Source organism: Mercenaria mercenaria, chromosome 2, assembly GCF_021730395.1.
Source record: "Mercenaria mercenaria strain notata chromosome 2, MADL_Memer_1, whole genome shotgun sequence".
In the NCBI taxonomy this organism is placed as follows: domain Eukaryota; kingdom Metazoa; phylum Mollusca; class Bivalvia; order Venerida; family Veneridae; genus Mercenaria; species Mercenaria mercenaria.
This window is the reverse complement of record NC_069362.1, coordinates 51,613,989-51,632,988: the sequence shown is the minus strand read 5'-3', so window position 1 is coordinate 51,632,988 and position 19,000 is coordinate 51,613,989. Positions and strand designations below refer to the sequence as shown.

Sequence of the window (19,000 nt, the reverse complement as noted above, 5' to 3'; positions counted from 1 at the left end):
TTTTCTCTTGTTTTGTGAATCCACTTTTACTCTTGCAAAAAGTGTGACCTTGGAAATATCAGACCTTGGTTGTGCACTCAGAATGTTGTCTTGATGAGGTTAACAGATGATGCTAATTTTACTGAATTTATTTTAGTCATTTGGAAGATATAGCGGAGAAAACAAATTTTGTTTAACATTTGACCTTGACCTTGGACCTAGTGACCTGGGTTGTGTGCTTTGCATGCCACCTTGGTTAAGTAAACAAATGATGTTAGTTTTATGAAAATCTTTGCAGTTATCGGTAACAAGATATGGAGTGGCCGCAAATTCAAACTATCTGACCCTCGGTGACCTTGACCTTGGTTGTGTGGTCTGCATATCATCTTAGAAGAGGTAAATAATTATGTCTCCCACCACACAGTGATGTGGGAGACATATTGATTTACTCCTGTCTGTCTATCTGTCTGTCACAAAGCTTGTTCACACTCTAAGTCGAACATTTCTCATCGGATCTTGAATTATGGCCCTTGAATTACTGATGGGATCCATTCGTCTAGACCATCCAGAGAAACTAGTCATTTTTCATTGGGCAGCACTGTCACAAAGCTTATCCACACTCTAAGTCGAACATTTCTCATCCGACCTTCACCAAACTTGAACAAAATGTGTTTGACCATAAGACCTCAGCCAAGTTCGATAACTAGCCAAATCGGCTTAGGCACTTTTGAATTATGGCCCTTGAATTACTGATAGGATCCATTCGTCTAGACCATCTAGGAGAAATTAGTCATTTTTCATTGGGCAGTTGTGGGAGACATGCACTTTTCTCAAAATCACCTGTAGTTAATTCTTATTTTATGAAAATCTTCCCAGCAGTTACAGAGTACACACAAGGTTCAACTATTTGACTTTAAACTGCCAAGTGTAACCTTGACCTTGGACCTAGTTACCGAAGTTGTGCACTCTGTAGGCATAGGAAATAGAGATCAATATAATTGCACCTTTACTAATCCTACCAGGTGTTCTGTATTACAAAAGTGCTTCTATTGTGACATTTTGATACAAGCAAAACTGTATTATCTGCACTATTAGTTACTTACTAGTACTTCATTTTATTATTGGCTTGTAAAAAGTTAATTTTTTACCATGTGTAAATTGACAGAATCATAGGAACCCTGTTTTGAGGGGTAAATCAAACACAAATGAATAAATCCTAAATGTTTTTGTTGTGCAAAAAAGTATGATATTGTGTCTAAAACAGTTTTCATTTTCCATTCAATTGTGTAATTGCAAGGGAAGTAAACTAATAGATATCTCTGCTTATAATTACTAGCCCAAGGCAAGAGTTGTCATTCTTTGTGGATCACAACTTTAAATTAACAAGAGGGCCATGAAGACCCTGTATCGCTCACCTGAGCTATTGACCTAAAGATCATCAAGATTAACATTCTGACCAAGTTTCATTAAGATACGGTCAGAAATGTGGCCTCAGTGTTAACAAGTTTTTCCTTTGATTCGACCTGGTTACCTAGTTTTTGACCCCACACGACCCAGATTCAAACCTGACCTAAAGATCATCAAGATTAACATTCTAAGTTTCATGAAGATACAGTCATAAATGTGGCCTCTAGAGTGTTAACAAGCTTTTCCTTTGATCTGACCTAGTGACCTAGTTTTTGACCCCACCTGACCCAGATTTTAACGTGAGCTATAGATCGTCAAGATTATATTCTGACCATGTTTCATTAAGATATGATCATAAATGTGGCCTCTACAGTGTACCAGCTTTTCCTTTCATTTGACCTGGTGACCTAGTTTTTGACCTTAATGACCCAGATTCAAACTGGACCTTGAGATCATCAAGATTAACATTCTTACCAAGTTTCATGAAGATACATCATAAATGCTGCCTCTACAGTGTTAAGAAGCTTTTCCTTTGATTTGACCTAGTGACCTAGTTTATGACCCGAGATGACCCAATATCGAACTTGTCCAAGATTTTATTGAGGGTAACATTCTGACAGAGTTTCATTAAGATTAGGCCAAAATTGTGACCTCTAGAGTGTTAACAAGCTTTTCCTTTAATTTGACCTGGTGACCTAGTTTTTGACCCCAGATGACCCAATATCGAACTCGTCCAAGATTTTATTGAGGGTAACATTCTGACCAAATTTCATTAAGATTGGGCTTTTTGTGACCTCTAGAGTGTTAACAAGCTTTTCCTTTGATTTGACCTGGTGACCTAGTTTTTGACCCTAGATGACCCAATATCGAACTCATCCAAGATTTTATTGAGGGTAACATTCTGACCTAGATTCATTAAGATTGGGCCAAAATTGTGACCTCTAGAGTGTTAACAAGCTTTTCCTTTGATTTGACCTGGTGACCTAGTTTTTGACCCCAGATGACCCAATATCGAACTCATCCAAGATTTTATTGAGGGTAACATTCTGACCAAGTTTCATTAAGATTGGGCCAAAATTGTGACCTCTTAGAGTGTTAACAATCAAATTGTTGATGACAGATGGATGACGGACATAGGGTGATCACAAAAGCTCACCTTTGAGCACTTTGTGCTCAGGTGAGCTAAAAATTAAAATTTCTGTTATTGATATTAACAAAACTATCATAAACTTCGCATTTGTGAAATCATTTTTGGTTATTTCAATTTCTAGACTTTATTTAATGTATTACTATCATTGAAAATGTTAGGGTCTATCTCTACACTTCAATTAGTCTTGGTGAGGTAAACAACTGATGTGACAGTGAGGGTTTATGAAAATCTCCGAAGTAGTTGAGACAATATGGAGCAAACAAAGTGCAACCTTGACTTTGAACCTAGTGATCTGTGTTGTGTGCTCTGCATATCTTAGATTAAAAGCTGATATAGTGTTATGAAAATCTTCCCAGTGTCGAGGACACAATGGACAGTCTTAGTATCTGGGAGTATAATTAAAGTTTTTTCGAAATAAATATTTTGTAATAAAATAGAGATAAATATAGAATGATAAAAATGCATTTTTCATTGTCACTAGAATCATAATTAGGCTTCTAGTTACCGTTGCCAACAATGTTGTAGCAAAAAATGTCCCCGACATTAGCTGAACTGTAGTTCGATACATACAGTTGACAGAAAGATTCAAGAATTTCACCTTTCTTTCAACTTACTTCACCGCAGACAAACTTCAAACCTTTATCATTTTTTATTTTTGTTATTTTCATAACACATTTTATTTCATGTACTGGTACTGATGATAAACTCGGACAGAAAAAGAGGTTTTTTTACTTTAACTTTTTTATTTCTGCAAACTGTTATCAATGGTTGGTATCAAAATAAAGCTTAACATTTGCTGAAACAATGACATAATTTAAATTTATATTTAGTAAGCACTCACAAATGGGGACTGTACGAACGTTGATTGATGATAATTCGACCACTTTGTCATTCACAAAATTTTCTCCATAGTATTATATTGAAACTTTCCTTAAAATGCTGCAACAGTCATTCTGAATCAAGTAATGAAAAGTGACCCAATGTCAGGTCTCCGTGAGCATGCGCAAAAATCATCCTCTTCCCCAGTAATTTTGGATAAATGTTTTTTAAAACAGATAAATATAAGGCATTTATTAATACAGAATATTTACCAATTTTGTTTTTGTTTACACCAGTTGGTGTTGTAAGTGGTTGCTATTAGACGGCGTGTTCAATTATATAAATAACGGATTGCAATTAAATAATTCAAAGGTGGTCGACTTTTTCATCTGTCCAAGTTTATCATCAATACCAGTACTACTTTCACATAATAACATCTACAAGGACTGGCCCTGCACCTTATCAAACAATTTTCAAACCTTTAAAGGTTATCAATGAAATCTACAATATATCCTTAAAAATAGTGTTTTTCCATACAGTTTTTTTTGTTAACTACCATTCTGACCTAAATAAAGCCCAAAATATACTCCATTGGATATCAAGGTGTTTGTTTAACTCTCCAAAAGTATACTTTTAACTTTTATTCTTCATGTTATACTGGAACTAGAGGCTGTTTTTCATGAAAAACACGTCTCCAACCACTTACCATACAGAAATCGTTAAATGCCACAAATTAAGACCCGGAACTCCTGGGAAAATCATTGAACCATAACATTTTAATGATACACACAACTAGGCTTGGCAGTGATGACTCTTGTGAAGTTTGGTAAAATTACAACCAGTTGTGTCCCAGTATTAGCACAGATAAAAAAAAATTTGACAAATCAGGGACATGACTCCGCTGAAAATCATTTTATCGAAACACGACGATAATATGCATAACTATGCTTTACACTAATCACTTGTGAGGTCTGATGAAACTGAACCTAATTGTATGCAGCAAGTAGTGTAAACACTGTAAAATATAACAAACCAAGGACAATAATCTGCTGAAAATCACTGAACAGGAACATGCCAATATGTATAACCTTGACACTGATAACTCCTGTAAGGTTTAATGGAAATCTGCCCAATGGTGTGAGAGAAGTTGCCAAAATATCATTTAATCTGACAAATAAAAGGTCATTAATTCCCTGAAAATTATTGAAATGGAACATATCAATAATATGCAAAATAAGACTTGGTACTGATCACTCCTGTAAGGTTTGGTAGAAATCCGCCCTATTCAGGGTTGCCACTTAGTTGAGAAAATGAAATTCCCCGACTAAACCATACTTTTCACTGACTAATACCACCATATTTTTTTTTGACTCCTCCTCCCCTACAACCATCCAATCCACAATTTGACCTTTGACCTACTGACCTCAAAATCAATAGGGGTCATAATTATGCTGGTCATGACCATCCTCCCTATCAACTTTCATAATCCTAGGTCCAAGCTTTCTTGAGTTATCATCTGGAAACCGTTTAACTGTTCAGGATCACTGTGACCTTGACCTACTAAATGAATAGGGGTCATCTGCTGGTCATGATCAACCTCCCTATCAACTTTCATGATCCTAGGCCCAAGTGTTCCCGAGTTATCATAAAGAAACTGTTTAACTGTTCCAGGTCACTGTGACCTTGACCAACTGACCTCAAAATCAATAGGGGTCATTTGCTGGTCATGACCAACCTCCCTATCAACTTTCATGACCCTGGGCCCAAGCGTTCTTGAGTTATCATCCGGAAACAAACTGGTCTGCAGACCAACTGACATCTGCAAAACAATATAACCCACCTTCTTCGAAGGGGGGCATAAAAATTACCAAAATTTCAAAGTTAACATAAAAATCAAATTGATTCACATTTAAATCATGTTTATACACAATTAAACCAAAATGTGTTTGGATATACGTATAAATACTGCCATAGCCACTGAACATTGAAAACATTGACCCAGAATTTCATTTTTCCCCAGACTTTTCCAAAATTTCATTTTTCACTGACCATTATCAAGATTTCCCTGACAATTCACTGACCTTGAAAAAGAAATAATTTTTCCGAGTTTTCAAGGTAAATGGCAACCCTGCTATTGTGAATCTGTCCAGTGGTGTCAGAGGAGTTGCATGGACAAACTTTGTTACAGACTGACAGTACTAAATCAATATATCTGCCACACTATATGTAGGAGACATAACTATAGATCCTGTATATAAATATTGAAGCCCAAAGAATAGCTATGCTGAGGGAGGTAATAATAAATAACATTGTGCAGAACAAGCATTAGGCTTTCTACAGAAGTTGCTGTGTTTAGAATCATATAGTTTGTCTCCTATATACCAACTACTGACCCTTTTTGAAAGCTGGAACCACCAAATGTTTGTTTGTTTGTTTTGGGTTTAACGCCGTTTTTCAACAGTATTTCAGTCATGTAACGGCGGGCAGTTAACCTAACCAGTGTTCCTGGACTCTGTACCAGTACAAACCTGTTCTCCGCAAGTAACTGCCAACTTCCCCACATGAATCAGAGGTGTAGGACTAATGATTTCAGACACAATGTCGTTTATCAAATAGTCACGGAGAACATACGCCCCGCCCGAGGATCGAACTCACGACCCTGCGATCCGTAGACCGACGCTCTACCTACTGAGCTAAGCGGGCGGGCTGGAACCACCAAATGGGTATTATCATAAATTTTGTATCGCAATGTATCATAATAGTTATACCGCATCAAACAGGACTAAAAAATTGGTTTCTATTTGTCTATCTGATAAAAACTATAGCATGGTATGCTACATAAAAGTTAAGTACAAGATTATCAAATATTACACGCCACAATTTTCTCTGACAATAATATAGATGCAGCAAAAATAACTTGCAATGAGACTTCCTTATATAATCGGTTTTTTTTGTCTGAAAACAACACTGCCATTTTGCAGACTCTACATAACATACACACCAAGTCAAAATAAAGCGGACCATTTTCTATGTTCTTTACAAGAATCATGCTTTACGTTCTGAAAAAATGCTACAAGTACATATTTACAGTGAAATTACATCATAAGATTGATCAATTAGTACAGTATTTATGCAAATAGCTAATAAAATGGACCTATGGAAATCTCCAAAACTTGACAGCTGTTTTCAAGCAATAGCTAGGTGTACTGACCGATATTATGGTTAAAAATATTTCATTTCGTGCATTTTACATCCTATGCATATGTGAATAGGAACAGGTTGTACCAAACCTAGAAGCAATCTTTCTATAGCCCAATCATAATACATTACTTAAACAGTAATACTTCACATTCCTACCATCAACAAAAGTATGTTAGATACACAATTGTAACAAGAACTTGATATAAACAAGAAGCTGCGTTCAATAAATGCTTGATGCCCCCGGTGGCATCCTTGTCGATACAAAGCAACCAAAGTCCAAAATGAGGTCAAGGTCAAACTGAGGTCAGGTGATGTTTGAAGATGAGGAATGGTCACAGGTTAAATCTGCACTAGTATCAAGTCATTCTAGTAAGGGGTATTGATGTTAGAGGAAACGGTCCCATTTGGTTAACCAAGAGATGGCCCACACAAAGCAACCTAAGTCCAAAATGAGGTCAAGGTCAAACTGAGGTCAGGTGATGTTTGAAGATGAGGAATGGTCACAGGTTACATCTGCATTAGTATCAAGTCATTCTAATAAGGGGTATTGATGCTAGATGAAACAGTCCCACTCGGTTAACCTCGTACAGACGGATGAACGAACAGGACAATCACTATATGCCTCCCGCATCAGTAGATGCTGGGGGCATAAAAAGTGTTTTGCCTTTATGAAATAGTGGTAAAGTATATGAAAATGAGAAGTTTCCAAACACAGCATCACCTCCTACTTGGCCTGTACAATTTCGTTTACATATATATCATAGAAAACCATAGTATATAAAGTATAAAATTCCAAAATTAAATTTCAGTTGACAAAGAGTTAAGAGAACACCTTACATAAACCTTAACAAAGACTGCTGAAACACTGTAATTCTCAATGTTACAACATAAACCATAGCACTTCAGCCAGAGACAAATATCACTTAAGCCTGCACACAATACAAAGACACACATATTTCTATCAAGGCAGGTATGGGTATTACATGTAAATGATACAATTTGCTGCCAACAAAAACTTCAACATAAAACTCAACAAAAGTTCAACATAACAAATGAAGAGAAACTAACACATTTATTCAACTTAATACTATTTTAATCATGAGCAGCTATATTCTTAACAAATAAAAAATAAAAATATTCCATTTTATCTACTTTTAAATGTTCACACTTCTTCAAATATTAACATGATTTCTATACATAAATAATAAAAAATGCATAAATAAATGGTTTGAGAATTGCATCTATCTTGGATGATTTTGAGGTCTGTCTGGTTGTTTGTTAAATGGGTTGTTTTCTCCAATCTTTAAAGATGACCACTGAAAACAAAAAGACAGGATTTATGTACTGAAGTATGTACTGGATCTTTACCTTATCTTTTTAAAAACTGTGTGATACCGAATAGTATTTAAAATAAAACAAGAGCACCGCCTTGCGGGTGCTGACGCTCATCTGATTTTTTTTGTGTGATAGAAATATTGTCCTACCCGTGATTTTCTAAGTCTAAAAAGGGCCATCATTCTTGCAAAAAGCAGGATAGAGTTATGTTTTTTGATGTACAGTGTCCACTTATGATGGTGAAAAACTGTTGAAAGTTTTAAAGCAATAGCTTTGATAGTTTATGAGAAAAGTTGACTTAAACATAATACTCAACCAAGAAAATGATTTCTAAGTCCAAAAGGGCAATAATTATTGCAAAAATCAGGATGGAGTTACGCTGCTTGCTGTACAGGGTCAGCTTATGATGGATGAACAAGTGTTTGCAAGTTTCAAAGCAATAGCTTTGATAGTTTAGAGAAAAAGTTGACCTAAACATAAAACTTAACCAAGAAATCTGATATTTTCTAAGTCCAAAAGGGGCCATAAATCTTGCAAAAAGCAGGATGGAGTTATGTTTCTTGCGTACATGGGTCAACTATATGATGGTGAACAAGTGCTGCAAGTTTTAAAGCAATGCTTTGATAGTTTAGGATAAAAGCTGACCTAAACATAAAACTTAACCAAGAAAACTGATTTTCTAAGTCCAAAAGGGGCAATAAATCTTGCAAAAAGCAAGATGGAGTTATGTTTCTTGCTGTACAGGGTCAGCTTATGATGGTGAACAAGTATTCCAAGTTTCAAAGCAATAGCTTTGACAGTTTGGGAGAAAAGTTGACCTAAACATAAAACTTAACCAAGAAATCTGATATTTTCTAAGTACAAAAGGGGCCATAAATCTTGCAAAAAGCAAGATGGAGTTATGTTTCTTGCTATACAGGGTCAGCTTATGATGGTGAACAAGTATTCCAAGTTTCAAAGCAATAGCTTTGATAGTTTAGGAGAAAAGCTGACCTAAACATAAAACTTAACCAGGCAACGCCGACGCAGACGCCGACGCCGACAACCGCTCAAGTGATGACAATAACTCATCATTTTTTTTCAAAAAATCAGATGAGCTAAAAAAGGAGTATTTAAAATAAAACATACACGTGTTTTAAACAAAGATAAATCTATTTCGATGATTTCCTACAAAACAGAATTTAGCTTAAACGTCAAAACTTCGAGTCAACCATAATTTTCCTTCTTCCACAAATATCACTGAAACTTTTATGACACAATGTGAAATTTTGACCATTTATCCGAGATACACAAAAATTAAAGTCCCAAGACAAATTCCATTACAGCCATCACTGTTCTTTATTCCCCAATACATCTTCTGACCCCACTTAATGGTCATTATCCACCTATTTTAGCTAAATTCTTTGCTTCCATGTTAAGGAAACAACCATACCTTTTAATCTTTAAATAGGTATCAAGGTTTCCATAGAAAAGGTATGTACTCTCAAAAATATGACTACCTGCCTTAAATGGTCACCTATCTTTAAGCAGTCAACTTGGCCTTTTCACTAGACTACCTGCTTAACACAGATTTTGACTGTATTATAAATAACTGTCACTTACATTGATTTTCGATCTGTTAGTCTGATCTTGTTTCAGCTGGAACATGTTACCATTAGAGCGATGTTCACTATGGTGCTTGTGTTTTACTTTCTTTACCTAAACAAGTCATTTATAGTAATTTATTCTTCATTAAACAAAAAGAAATAGTCAAACAGAGAGACTGGGTTAATACAGTTTTAGTATCTATTCTTGTTTAATCAGGACTAATATGTCTGTTTTATATAAAGGACTCTTGCAAGTATCACACTGAAAGTCTTCACAATGATACAGGGTATTATATTCAAGATATATCTGAAGGGGAAGGGGTATTTATGTATGTTGGTAGAGCTTGTGGCCCGACCCTACTGCTATAATCTCCTCAACTGTTAATGAATACTATATAAATACATATATTATATGAAATAAAATGTGTTTAAACTAACCTAAGCCAAAAATATCCATTTCTTACACTTAAATGTAATTAATTTCTTGTTCACACATACCTGGTAGATTGGCATTTGCAGTTTTACAAACAGGTTAACATCTGTATACATAATTTGCAAAGCCCAAAAACATACTTTCTCCTGATGAGATTTTGCAAATTTACTGACGTAAGATGTTACCTTGCCCGTGTCATATTCATCATCATACTCGTCATCAGAATCTTTTCTCTTATGGCTGGTATATTCTCTATCTTTTTCTACATCCATCTGGGATCTACTACCATCCCATCCTGTAACTGCAAGTTGGGAAGAAAACAAAGAACACTGTCAATTAAAAATACTAAAGAAACATGTTCAAATTGGATGAAAAGTTTGTAAAACTTGTGGACAAAAACATCACATCATCATCAAGCATTTCACAACTCTTCAGAAATTACTACAAGTGAGGTAGCTGGGAATAAGCTTGTGAGTAAAATAATACGATTTTACATTAAGTTAGCGTTCAGATTTCTTAATATGACAAAGACCTTCATGATTAATTATTCAAAAATAAGTTACAACAAAGAAGCTAAACTCACCAGGAGCACCATAACTGTATGAAGAGACCTTTTCTAGTTCCTGGGCAACCTTGGAGGCCTTCAGACCATCCCAACTACTTGATATTGTCGGGGTTGATGTACCACTGGACGAGAGCCTCTTGTAACCATCTTTCACATGATAATCCCATCTATGACTTGGAGTAACTAAAAAAATTATTAATCACTCAAGTTCTGATAGAATAACAATGAGAATGAAGTAAGTTTCTGCATGCAGTACAAAGAGAATGGCAACAACATTTTTAAGAATGCTTTCAACTGAAATTGAGAAAACATTCACAACAAAACAACTTTACTCAAACCTGATCTTGCAGAAAGTTTGAAATTATCTGAAGTTTGTCAAATGTTTAAAAACAACACATTTACCACTACAAAAGTTGACCTACCTGGCTCTGAAACTGATCCCTGTACAGGAACTGTTTTCTCTACCCACACAAATTCTGGGGAAGACCCTGAATCATGTCTACTTTTTTTATGTGATTTCTCGCTTGCTTCTCTTCCGTGTTTGCGTTTGTGGTGTTTATCATCCCTCTCATACTCTCTGTATTTTTGCCTGTATCCCTCTTCAATCTCTCTATCATCCTTCTTCTTATGTTGTCTCTCTTCGTCATCAGTACTTCTATCCCTCTGTCTCTCTACCTCATCTTTCTCCCTTTCATGTTTCTTGTGTTTTCTTTCCTCTCTGTCCTCGTCGCGGTCCTTGTGCTTATGCTTCTTCTTTTTCTTCTTTTTATGAGACCTGCTGATAGAGTCGTCACACACTTCAGCGTAGTTGTGCTCTCTTTCATGGTGCTTTCTCTTCTTGTGTTTCTTATGCTTCTTTAACTTCCTGTGTTCCACAGAATTCTCATCTTTTGACTTTTCTGGTTTTATCAAGTAGACTCGGTCACTGATGTCTTCAAATGGGCTTGAAGCACTATTTATATCCAATCTTGCAGCACTACCATTTCGTATATTTTCTTCTGAAACAGTCCTATGAGCACTATCTTTCTTCCCTGGTGTGACAGTCCAGCCGTCGTGTTTCCTCTCTGAACAACCATTAGACAACTTATCCTTGTTCTTCAATACTGACCAGTCATGAGTAGAGCCACTGCTGTGTACAGAGCTGTGACTATGATTTGAACCAATTGATGGACTCTGCATGGACTCTATACTAGTGTGCCACTCGCCCATACCCGAGTGCTTTGCAGGTGTCTGTGCAGTATCACAGGACAGGGTTTCACTGAATTGTCTCTTTAAAGCGGAGGACTGGTGGCCATTCTTTGGTGAGAACATTTTCAGGTCTTTTGGTCTATCTACATGTTGAGGACTGGTGTGGCTGACCTTATCTTTCATGGTGATGGTGCTAAATAAGTGAGCATTTCCAGGAACTGAGGTGGTTGTGTTTAAGGCTCCATCAAACACCAAACAAGTTTTCTGATGGCCATTCTCTTTGTGGTTGGTTTTTGAGCTGCTTCCAGCACTGTGGTTTGGAGATGAGCTGCTGGAACTCCAGTCACTATCAGAGTCTGTTCCATACGGCACTATTCTATGCTTCTTCTTCAGCTTCTTGCGCTGTCTTCTGTTCATCTTGGCAACAACTTCATCATCATCAGAAATGATTCGTCTCTCGCCATCTGGAGATGTCTCGTAAGTAACAGATTTGCCATCTGCTATCTTTACCACCAATCTTCCAGTCACAGGCACCTCAGATTTGACTGGAGTCATGATTTTTGAAGAAGAGACAGGTTTTGGTGCAGGCATCTTTGGGGTCTCAGACAACCTCTCTGGAACCTTTGGTTTCTCAGACATTGACTTTTCTGGGGTCTTGTGGTTTTCTTGCATCTTCTTCTCCCCAATATTGAACTTAACCTTATCCCGGTCAGCGGACAAAGGCACAAATGGTGACTTGACAGTCTTGCCAATTTCATTGCTTGGCACAGCTGAAAATAAAATTAATAAATACAAATAAATCCTTGACCTTGAACAACCTGAATTCATGAAATCTTCACTCATTTTTTTTTATTCATGAACATGTTTTTCCCAAATATTAACAAGTAATTTAAATATATTACTTTCTTGTAAACTTATTGGTTAACAAACAAAACAATTATAAAGATTATCATTATTACTCACTGTTCATTCTGTGACTCTGCTGTCCAGTCAATTTCTGGTTCCTGGCTTCATTTGTATTGGTTGCAATCTTTGGTTGTTGTCCAGATCTTTGCTGGTGGTTATTTGCAGAAGTCTTGATAATTGTTGGTGAATATCCAAATCCATTTGTCTGAGGTTTGATTTTCTTCTCATTCTCAGCCTTCAAACACAACAATGACCATTTTAACAATTTCTAGGTTTTACAGACGTCTCAACACACATAAAGCTCTGATTCTGCACAAGTCAATTTTCTTAAGTTCTTCACTTTCCATTAGAAGTAAGTTAATAAATCAATGAACCTGGCACAGTAACTTATCAGTTTCTCAGTTGTAGACAGATTTTTAACTTATCAAAGTTTCAAACTGATTTTTTAAAATGAAAAAAACTATCTGTCCAAGGAAATGTAAAAAAACTTGTCAAGCATCTCCATATACAACCACCTGTCAGCAAGACACCGGTGATCTGATGACACTTTCACATCTCCGATAAACATGAAGTCAAACCTTGGAAATCAGTCTGTAATTAGCATGTATTGCTTGCGTGATATGCTCTTAGATGTCTGCCACTTTGCTGACTGCTTTTGACTGGTCTGATGGCTTTTCATTTAAATCATGCACAGACTTTTGAGCTAATAAATATTTAAATTGCTTTTAACCTAGACAGACTGTTAGGCTACAGCAATTCTGTACAAACATTTAAAAATTGGGAAACTAAGGGCATAAAACTTTTATCTGTTAACACTTTTATTTTGACTACGACTGAACACAAGTAAAGAACAAGAGCTTTCAAAGGACAGTGCGCTCCACTTTTTGAAGCATTTCCACTTGATACTACCTCACATAAAATAGCAAAACTTTCTAAGAAATGTGTGAAGTTTGAAAGCATCTGGCCTAGTAGCTACATGCAAACTTTAACCTGAAGCTGTAAGTTAAAAAAGCACTTTATTTTCACAAAATAAAAGCTAGAGTTATGTAACCTCCTGGGAGGTCATCTCATGATGCTGAAGACAATGTTAAGTTTGAAAGCATTTGGCCTTGTAGTTTTTTAGAAACTTGCTTACATGCAGAAATTTAACCTGAAAATCTAAGTTAAAAGGGAATTAAATTTTCACAAAATAGATTATAACAGTTAAGAGTTATGTAACTTATCCTGGGAGGTCATCTCATGATGCCGCAGACGTATCAAGTTTGGAAGCATTTGGCCTAGTAGTTTCTGAGAAATCTGCTAACATAAAACTTTTGTGACTTGAACACCAAAAGGGTAATTACAAAAGCTCTACAAGTTGAAAAAGTGGCATACTTTTGTAAAAATGCAAAGGAGAGTTATGGAAGTATACACATAGTACGTCCGTTCATCACAGTGAATAAGCGAATAAAGTTTCAATCCATTCCCACAATTGGTTAATGAGATACCAGATTACATGTGAAAGCTTAGTCAAATTATAGGGCCACCAACGAATGGGCAAGTCCAATAGCTCTACCTATTCTACAAATAGTCTAGTCTAGACTTTAGACAGCAAAGAAGTTTTGTTACAGTAAAAACTTACCCTAATACCAGGTACTGTGTTCTGGCCATTATGAGCTCTAACAGAAGGCCCTATCTGTGGAGTAGGACCATTGTCCTTTATGTAGAACAGAATGTAGGCAGAGTTCTCATTTACACAGTGCTGCCCACTTCGGATATATCGCTGTAAAACCCAATAATATTTTTAAAGAAGCTACTACATGTCCAGAACTATTTTTTTTTACGAATAATCATTAAACGAAACAGATTTCATCTACCTATTTTCTGTTCAATGGAAATCTACTAACATTTTAATACTGGACATAAATGCAATCAATCTAATTATATAAATTTTCAAGCCCCATGCTTTGATGTTACATAAAATATTGTATGAAAATCTATCAAATTTGCGTAAAGAATAATGACAAAGCTACTTACACTAGAGTCGTTGAAGTGGTACCATCTAGTTCCACAGCGAACGTTTGCAACATAATGCCCTGAGCTGCATGACATTCCTTCATGTTGTATCGAGCCAAACAATGTATATGTCATTGGTGGGCCCTGAAAAATCAAGGTAAGCTGGTGAAAAACAGGTTACACATGTGCCAAATAATGTAAACTGAAGGAAAAATATAAAAGTAGCAGTACCTGTAAACTGACAAAGAAAATCTTTAAAGTTTAAGAAACATGAAATACACTTTCAAGTTTTACGTAAAATTTAAAAGTAATCATGAAGCAGTAGCAAATGCTAGACTTACATTTTTCTCTGACATGAAAGGACGAACATTTAGGGTGAGAGGGTAGCGCACCGCTTTGAGGATTTTGTTCCCAAAGAAACTTCCAGATGAGCCAAATTGAAACCTGAAAATGTTTTAAAACAAATAAATACACTTAAACACAGAAAAATTATAAATCAAGAAAAGATCATAATTTCCATTAAACATACTGTTTACATACTTCAGAAAACATTGCAACACTTCCACATTTCTCCACAAAAGTCTTTAGAGATCTTTAATATCAGGGGTTCCACTAGACCTGAAAACCCAAGAGTCCCAGGACCCTTGGGTCCAAATTTTGAAGGGTCCTTTTCCAAAATACAGGAGTCCTGTCTCAACATGTCGATATTATTGACTAAATTTTCTTATATAGTAATATGCAGCTGGTAATACAATAACATTAACCAAAAGTTGTTTTATTAACATTTATTTCATAATAAACATTATAGGGCTTATTCAGTTTTAAGTAATAAACTATTACAAGAATGGTGGGTGAGGTTTGATGCCTTTGCATGTTTTATTAATTTATCAAAAATGCTTCAAAATATTAGCTGCTTTTGCAACAGTTGTCATATTTTTCTTAAATGCAGACTTTTTATTACTCATTATAAAGATTGCACTAGAAAATCTCATTAGAAAGGACAGATATGACCGAAAATCACCGTCGCGAAAACAGGTGACAAATATGGAAAATGAAAGTCAAGACTTAAATTCCTGATAAAATACCTGTTTTTAATTTATTTTCTTTCATCATAGCTATTCAAAACTTACAATTTCTGCTTATTTAAAGCACTCACCCCCCCATACTAAGACTCGGTAACAATAAAATTTTTTTGCTATATCATAACATATTATAATAATTATCCAATTTCTTATTCAGTAATCTAATTATTGCCAACTGACTATCAAATAAAATTGTTGCAAATTGGTTCCCCTCCTTTCAATAACGGATGTTGTTTATTACACAGATTATCGATTTTTCAAACCTTTTGATCCACAAACACCGTGTAACAGAGCTTTGGGCCATTTTTGCAAATTAGAAAATGAAAATTTACTGCTGTCATTAGACAAGTCCAATCTTGCGATTGCCTGTTAATGGTGCTTTAACTCCACCTTCCATACCTTACTGCATATGTCACGCATATCATTAATAGTGCATGTGTGCTTTCAGTGACTGAGAGTGTTTATTTAGAATACACGAGTTAATTGTGGACCCAGTTTTTTGTAGGAAATGAATGATAAAAGAAAGGTAATTCAAAGGAAAATGCTCCCGGGTCCCGATTGACGCACAGACAAGTATCATGCGGTTCCTTCGAGCTTCTTTTGAAAATCTCCCGAGACCGGATCCGGGGTCCCCAGTCAAATGGAACCCCTAACTTTATTACAGTTGAAGTGGTTCATTCAATTTAGACAACCTTAGTCATTGACTGCATATATATAAAGCAAAGACAAACCTTTTGAGCTGTATGGTAAGGACATTTGGTGGCTTGTGGATGGTGAACCTTTTGAATGCTGTGACCTTCTGCTTACATCTATAAACAAGACAAACAGAATACTTTTGCTACATCATTACATGTATACAAACTTTACCTGGCAATGTACACAAGTATATGCAAAACATAAGTCTGGAAAAATCTCAAGACAGTTTATTAACTTTCAAAAGTGAAACAAGAGGGTCATGATGACCCTGGATCGCTCACCTTAGTAATATGAGCTACATGTTTCAAATGTCAAACTGATGATAAAATATTAAGAAAGTCAGTAGGTCACATTCATGGTCAATGAAATTCAGTTTTACGATTTGTGTGCAAAACTGTATGTCATCAAAATTTCAAGGCTGTATCTTAAAAAACAAGAAAGTAGGTCAGTAGGTCAAGGTCACAGTCTAGTGACTATCATATTAGAGGACCACTAGATGATGCTACATACCAAATATCAAAGCCCTAGGCCATGTGGTTTTTTACAAGAAGATTTTCAAAGTTTTCCCTATGTAAGTCTATATAAACCATGTGACCCCCGGGGCGGGGCCATATTTGATCCTAGGAGGATAATTTGAACAATTTTAGTAGAGGACCACTAGATGATGCTACATACCAAATATCAAAGCCCTAGGCCATGTGGTTTTGTACAAGAAGATTTTCAAAGTTTTCCCTATATAAGTCTATATATAGGGATTTATCTAGAGCGGAATAGCAGGGCGCAGCGCTCTGCCCATTTTTAGCGCCGCCCTTCTGCCCGAAATCGCCGCCCTTTTGCCTTTCTTCAGCGCCCCTATGACCATTAATTAAGTATTTTTAAACGAACTGCCCATCAATCATCTGTCAAAATACCATCCCAGATAATTGTCAATCGATACGAAGTTATGACACGCACCGACTATACACAGGTGCTGTGTATTTGCCCGAGGCATGTATGCAGTATCGGTATGCAGACGACGACCGACCGAATCGTAACAAACAACAATTAGATAGGTCAGCAATTAAAGCAAACTGCAAAACAGATTAAACAAGAGCTGTCAGAGGACAGCAACGCTCGACTATTCAACAGCCTTGTCTATTGAATGAATACGAGTCGAAAAAGGGGCATAATTTAAAAAAAGCAAAATAGGGTTATGGAACCTGCATAGTGCTTATCAGCTCATGACAGTGGACAAGTGTGTGAAGTTTCAATCCATTCCCATTAGAGGGTACTGAGATACCAGCTTACATATAAGAATTTAACCCAAAACTCCTAAGTTTAAAAAGGTGCATAATTTTTGTAAAATGCAAAGTTGAGTTATTGACCCTTTGCACTGCATGTCATATCATGACAGTGAACAACTGTGTGAAGTTCCAATCCTTTCCCATTAGTGGATACTGAGATACCAGCTTACATACAAAACCTTAACCAAAAAATTCTAAGTCGAAAAAGGGGCATAATTTTGTAAAAAAGCAAAATAGAGTTATGGAACCTGCTTTGTGCATGTCAGATCATGACAGTGAACAAGTGTGTGAAATTTCAATCCATTCCAATTAGTGAGTACTGAGATACCAGCTTACATACAAAACCTTAACCAAAAAATTCTAAGTCGAAAAAGGGGCATAATTTTGTAAAAAAGCAAAAAAGAGTTATGGACCTGTGCAATGTAAGTCAGTTTATCACAGTGAATAAGTGTGTGAAGTTTCAATCCATTCCCACAAGTGGTTACTGAGATACCAGCTTACATACAAAACCTTAACCAAAAATTTCTAAGTCAAAAAAGGGGCATAATTTTGTAAAAAAGCAAAATAGAGTTATGGGACCTGTGCAATGTAAGTCAGTTTATCCCAGTGAATAAGTGTGTGAAGTTTCAATCCATTCCCACATGTGGTTGCTGAGATACCAGCTTACATACAAAACTTAACCAAACCGGGACGCGGACGCAAACGCCGACGCATGGGCGAGTCCAATAGCTCTACTATTCTATGAATAGTCGAGCTAAAAAGGAGAAAACAAGAGCTGTCTCTATAGGATGACACATGCCCCCGATGGCACTTTGAATGAATAGTTATGGCCAATGTTAGAGTTTAGGACCTTTGACCTACGGAGCTTGGTCTTGCGCGCGACACGTCGTCTTACTGTGTCACACATTCATGCATAGTTATTTTAAAATCTATGCATGAATGACAAAGATATGGACCAGACTCGCCCATCAATGCACTATCATGAAAAATGACCTTGACCTTTGAGTTACGGACCTGGGTCTTGTGTGTGACACATCGTCTTACTGTGGTACACATTCATGCCAAGTTATTTGAAAATCCATCCATCGATGACAAAGATATGGACCGGACACGCCCATCAATGCACTATCCTTTAACGTCTAAGTGTGACCTTGACCTTTGAGCTACGGACCTGGGTCTTGCGCAGGACATGTCGTCTTACTGTGGTACACATTTATGCCAAGTTATTTGAAAATCCATCCATCTATGACAAAGATATGGACCGGACACGCCCATCAATGCACTATTCTTTAATGTCTAAGTGTGACCTTGACCTTTGAGCTACGGACCTGGGTCTTGCGCGAGACACGTCGTCTTACTGTGGTACACATTCATG

The 19,000-nt window shown here is 36.4% G+C and overlaps 1 protein-coding gene across 6 annotated transcripts in view; it reads right to left on the bottom strand.

Annotated features, from left to right (window-relative positions):
• LOC123563948 (ubiquitin carboxyl-terminal hydrolase 42-like) overlaps positions 1–19,000 on the bottom strand; it is a 46,482-nt gene continuing 27,482 nt past the window's right edge. For 4 of the 6 annotated variants that reach the window (XM_045357131.2, XM_045357133.2, XM_045357134.2 and 1 more), the window contains 10 exons: positions 16,378–16,455; positions 14,906–15,008; positions 14,586–14,708; positions 14,191–14,331; positions 12,627–12,804; positions 10,898–12,433; positions 10,494–10,658; positions 9,976–10,211; positions 9,494–9,589; positions 1–7,872 (listed from right to left, as the gene is read on the bottom strand). In XM_045357131.2, coding sequence (XP_045213066.2) covers positions 7,798–7,872; positions 9,494–9,589; positions 9,976–10,211; positions 10,494–10,658; positions 10,898–12,433; positions 12,627–12,804; positions 14,191–14,331; positions 14,586–14,708; positions 14,906–15,008; positions 16,378–16,455 — 2,731 coding nt within the window. In that variant the 3' untranslated portion in view covers positions 1–7,797. The remainder of the gene's footprint in view (positions 7,873–9,493; positions 9,590–9,975; positions 10,212–10,493; positions 10,659–10,897; positions 12,434–12,626; positions 12,805–14,190; positions 14,332–14,585; positions 14,709–14,905; positions 15,009–16,377; positions 16,456–19,000) is intronic. The other 2 variants (XR_008369805.1, XM_045357135.2) reach the window with 2 other exon arrangements.